The sequence below is a fragment of the Oreochromis aureus genome, linkage group 3 (genome assembly GCF_013358895.1).
Source record: "Oreochromis aureus strain Israel breed Guangdong linkage group 3, ZZ_aureus, whole genome shotgun sequence".
Classification (NCBI taxonomy): Eukaryota; Metazoa; Chordata; class Actinopteri; order Cichliformes; family Cichlidae; genus Oreochromis; species Oreochromis aureus.
Window position 1 is genome coordinate 47,406,809 of NC_052944.1, and position 5,682 is coordinate 47,412,490.

At 41.2% G+C, this 5,682-nt stretch overlaps 1 protein-coding gene across 1 annotated transcript; it reads right to left on the bottom strand.

Annotated features, from left to right (window-relative positions):
- Positions 1-3,477, bottom strand: LOC116326999 (zinc finger protein 2 homolog). The gene is made up of 2 exons (XM_031748454.2): positions 3,079-3,477; positions 1-1,097 (listed from the first exon to the last, which is right to left on the bottom strand). The coding sequence occupies exons 1-2, from the start codon at positions 3,248-3,250 to the stop codon at positions 268-270; spliced, it is 1,002 nt and encodes a 333-aa protein (XP_031604314.2). The 5' UTR covers positions 3,251-3,477; the 3' UTR covers positions 1-267.
- Positions 3,478-5,682: the final 2,205 nt, after the last annotated feature.

Below are 5,682 nucleotides of genomic sequence, written 5' to 3' on the forward strand. Positions count from 1 at the left end.
CCGGCCCTCGAGGCCGAAAAAACAATGAACAAACAGAACAGGAGCATACTGAACTTTAACCTTTATGAAATGTAAGATGAGTTTGGCTGATACAATTATAATAATAAAGTAGGAAACCAAATAAACAATGTCTTGAAATACTGTCTTGAACATGAATCATCTTTTCACTCAGGTGTTGCAGTGATTTGCCGTCTGGTCAGTATGAGTTCTACCACCAGCACATTGCCATGACTAAGGGCTGTATCACATTTTCAAAGTATTAAACATTTAACCAGTGTGAATTTTCACGTGTTTCTTTAAGTTCATCCTCTGACTGAATCTTTTCCCACAAGTGCTGCAAGGATATGGCCTTTCACCTGTGTGCACTCTTATGTGAGTTTTTAATGTTGATTTCTCATTGAATCTTTTCCCACAAGTGGTACAACAATGTGGCTTCTCTCCTGTGTGAATTCTTGTGTGAGTTTTCAAGTGTGCCAGCTGATTGAATATTTTCCCACAGGTGTTACACGGATACGGCTTCTCACCTGTGTGAATTCTTACATGAGTATTCAATGATGATTTCTGATTGAACTGTTTCCCACAGGTGCTACAAGGATATGGTTTTTCACCTGTGTGATCTCTCAGATGTGTAGTAAGGTTGGATTTAAAGTTAAACGTTTTTCCACAGGTGTCACACTGTACAGACTGTTTCCTTGTGTCAGTTTTACTTTCTGACACAAGGGTGTTGTCCACTCGCTCATTGTGATGTCTCCTCTTCTTTAGCTTTGTATTTCCAGTATATCCTGAGTCCACGCGATGGCTTTCTTCATGATCTCGGCTCTCTGCTTCAGGAGAGCTGTGAGAAAGGAGCTGCTCACTGTTTAGTTTTTGTTCACTGTGGGAACTTTCCTCATAAGTCGGAGTCTCCATGAAAGTTTCAACCTCCTGCTTCAGTCCAAGCTGCTCTCCCTCCTGACTGCTGCAGAGTTCCTCCTGTTCATCTTTAACCTGTGGAGGCTCTGGCTCCTCCTGGTCTGGGCTGGAGTTCCTCTCCTGGTTACAGACCTGCTGCTGATCCAGACCCTCCTCTTCCTCACAGTCATGTTGTTGTGGGAGGTCTTGAGGAACAAATAAATACAAGAAAAAGTGAGTTATGTGTTGATAAATGGTGATCAGACCAGAGAGTTTCATGCATGCGCAACACACGCAGAGCAGCTCAGGCAAACAATTGTGCCCACTCACAGCCACACACTAATATATTAGCATTGAAGCTCCTCACTGCGAGCAAAGACCCAAAGTCCACTAAACTAAACTGCAAGGTGACCATTTTTGTGCAACAAACCTGACCACACTCTTAAACACGGACATGTTAAAGAAGCTAACAAAAGAAAAATGGCTAAACGTTCCCTAATGGTTCTACAAATGTAAACTTCAGGAAACATTGTCTGAAGGTCATGTGAAAGTTACATTTATGGAATGTGACCATCTCTTCTGTCAGTGAGAGAGCAGCAAAAGAAAGTCCTTAATGTCTGTTTCTAACATGCCTTCCCGCTGTCCTCTCTCTGTCTTTACAAACATCTCTAGTCGCTGTTCATATGTAATGAATGTAGGCTGTGAGATCACGGTTTACCTCATAATGCCGGTGGTGAAGCTTCTACAATGGGGGTCTTAAGCTTAAATGAGCTGTGGGCCACTGCTGACACCGTCATCTCATTGGAGGGCCACTTTAGTATTTAAGTAGCATATTTTCTGCACTATAAAGCGCACTTAAAATCCTTTAATTTATTCAAAAATCGACAGTGCGCCTTATAATCCGGTGCGCCTTATGTATGAACTCTGGTTGTGCTTACTAACCTTGAACCAATTTTATGTGGTACACGGCGCTCAAAAGTCTGTCAAAGAATGTTTTAGTACAACTTTGGTAAGCTACGAAGCTGCACCGCTCGATGGATTGTCTGAGCATTACGGCTACCGTAGTCAGGAGCCTCGCGGAGTAATCTGGGTCTAAAACTCCGTCTGCTTCAGGTCCCAAAGTCAAACGAACACTGCAGCATCACTGAGAGTTAAAAACTGTCTAAACTCTTTCATCTTTAATAAAATGATCAGCGTTGCTGCTTTAACAGGTGTAACAATTAAGTTTAACATCCAGGCATCCATGAAAACAGAATGTATTAAATTTAACGGAGTTAGAAGTTAGCAGGAAGTTAGCTCGCTAGTTTCCACCTAAACATCATATAGCATGTTCTGACTGAAAGATTTCTGAACAAATTAAAATGTACTGCTCTGCTATCACTTCCAACAGAAATGAAGACAGAAAACGAAACAACAGGGACTTTGTTAGGGTTGCTGAAGTCAGACTAGCTGGTATATAATGATGTGCTACGTGATCGCTAGCGACATAGCTATGTTAGCGTAATATAAACACAGTGAAGCTGGAGTATAAACGCCAACTTTTTTCCACTTGAAAAGTTAAGGGTACAAATGTAATCACATGGCAGGAAACTGTAAACGTACCAAACTTCAATCAGGAGAACAACTGAGATAATCCATCCACAATACGAGGTTAGTCATTAATATACTACAACAACATGGGAACAGAGCAGCTGCGAGAGAATTTAACATTAATGAATCAATGGTACGGAAGTAGAGGAAGCAAGAAGAATGAGTTGAGTAAAGTTTGAGTTATCTGACTGTTTTGTTTAGCTTAATGCGCCTTATGAACAGAAAAATATGGTACTACAAAAAAAAACAAAAAAAAAAAAACAGACAAAAATGAGAAAACACCCACAAATGTTTCCAAAAATGTACTGTTTTGTTTTGTTTCTTTTTTTGTAATCAAACTGTTTATTAGAGGGGAAGTGTGTTTTAGGACACTCGAGCCTAACATTAGCTGGCATAAAGTTAGCTCAAAACCAGCCGTTATTGTTGTTTAGCAGTCCAGAGACCAGAGGTTCACATTTCTGATCTCCTGAAAAATCAGTAATTGCAGCAATAGCTGAAATTATCAGGATGTTTCTGCACATGTTCATGTGTTAGCGCTCTGACTTCAGTTCAGGAAATTATGGCGTCAACAGCACAGAGTTAAAAACATGTCCATACCTATGATGTGTGAGTTTCTGTCGGGTTTCCGGCTGATATCCAGCAGTCTGTGCTGACGGTTGATCTCCTCCTCATACTGGACGATGGTTTTTTGAACCTCTGAGAAGATTTCTTCACAAACAGCAGTTAGTCTCTCCTTGATGAACTCTCTCAGATACTGAACTGAACTCATTGCTGCTTCAACTCAGGCTGGGCGGATCGATACAAGCATCGATGAAGCGATACAGACGTTGGTGTCAGATCCACACTGATGTGACGGAATCGATACTTTAGTTTGTGTCTCTCCTCTAACTTCAGTTCACCTCAAAAAACAGCAGCCATGTCTGGTCACACCGCTCCACTTGAACAGCCACACTTTGCCCCTCCACCTCCTTCCTTCTCATTCTTCTTAGCTTGATGGTAGTTGGCAAACCAGCTTACAGGTGCATTACTGCCACCTACTGGAGTAAAGTGTGGACAGGACAATAGCAGGAAAAAAAATTTAAAACTATATTCTTTCCATCAGCTTAAACTCTGAATGTATTCATAAAATAATCCCCGGTTTATCATAGAGTTTAAACATAGAGACCCCTTGGGAGTTTACCTATTTGGATTGCATGAGTTAATCCTCTGTGTCCTATTCTCATCCAAGTAAACAGTGTCTCTTCCTTTGGGTTCCTACCCTGCGTCATGTTCAAACATACATACTTTTAGATACGGTGAAGACGTCTTCCCATTTCAGCTGTGACCAAATATTCCAGCCAAATAATCTACAAATAATTGCAGAATATGGTAAATGGTAAATGGCCTGTATTTATATAGCGCTTTAATAGTCCCTAAGGACCCCAAAGCGCTTTACATATCCAGTCGTCCACCCATTCACACACTGGTGATGGCAAGCTACATTGTAGCCACAGCCACCCTGGGGCGCACTGACAGAGGCGAGGCTGCCGGACACTGGCGCCACCGGGCCCTCTGACCACCACCAGTAGGCAACGGGTGAAGTGTCTTGCCCAAGGACACAACGACCGAGACTGTCCAAGCCGGGGCTCGAACCGGCAACCTTCCGATTACAAGGCGAACTCCCAACTCTTGAGCCACAATCGTAGTAAAGAATATTTCCTTACTACACCCACTCTAAAACCCAGAGAAGACACTGTTTACACTCTAAGATATGGGTTAGTCTCTGTTATCATTCTCTCCCAGGTCATCCCAAAATTTGATGTTAATATGATGGGTTTTTACAGGCTTTGCCAGTGCCACTATAACTGGCTGCTTTCAGACTGATGGGATTGTCCCTGTGCGATATGACCAAAATCTCATATCCCGATATAAGACAACTATCGTCCCGATAACGATATAAATCACAAAAATGTAACATTTGTAAATTCTGTGAGTCTCGGGCAGCTGAAGTGTTTCCAGCTGGGCGTCGTGTACCTGGAGTCTAGTGTTTAACCGATGTATTAAACCATACATTTTTAGACATAAGTTGTGACGGCCGCCGTTTTCTTTGTGAGTATTTATTACACAGCGTGCTGCGGGGAAAAGCCTGTTCTAATGTTTGAGTCTAAGATTTATTTTTTAGCACCTGACGGCTCTTTTTTGCTTCTCATCCGTAAATACTCTGCATACTTTTTCACCTGATTCATTTTATTTTGAAAAGTCTCAACAGGATCTTGAGCTTTATTGTGAAAGGTTTATGTGGAAAATAAACAAGCGGACATGCGAAGATTTTACTAGTGATGGGATTTCCGGCTCTTTTTAGAGAACCGGCTCTTTCGGCTCGGCTCACTAAAAAGAGCCGGCTCTTTCTTCATCTCTCTTTTACGTGTTTTTGAGTTTTTACGTGCTTCAGGGTTTGTACGTGCCGTAAATATACTTTAAATATACTTTAAATATACTTTTATTTATTCACTCCACATAAAATGTAATAAATAAATCATATAATACAAAAAACAACTATTTACATTTCAACTTTTAACTACTTAAATTTTCAGCTTTTTCCTTTTAAACAAATTTAAAGTGTAACAACACATAACACTGCAAACCACAACACAATTAAATATAAATTAAAATATGAAAACAAAAAGAAGATGCATATTCTCTGTCATATAGGCCTGCATGAATAAACTTTCTGAATCCTTTATCATCCGCAACTGAAAATAGTTGTGGATGATTACTATACCTTTCTAATGTGACGTTGTTGTCCCTGGCTCTCTTTCTCTCTCTCTCCCTCCCGCTCTGTTCCTGTGCTACTGCGAGTGTAACTACCGCCCCTCCCCCTTCTTCCCAGCGCAAGCACAAGGCTGCGTGTGGAGTGAAGCGGAAAAAAAGTGCGAGAGAGAGGGTGAGAGAAAGAAAAAAACCCCACGGCTTCCAATAAGGGGCCGGCTCGCGTTGTTCACTTAAAAGAGTCGGCTCTTAGAGCCGTTTCGTTCGCGACTGACACATCACTAGATTTTACCGTCGTTGCTGCTAACGGCAACGGATAAAAACAGGCCCTTGTGCTTCCGTAGTGTGGTTATATTAAATGTAAGAGAAAGAGAGAACTTTAAGAAATTAATATAGCCACTACAGTGACCATCAAAATGACGAAAAAATATTGCCATAAACAGTTTATTTTGC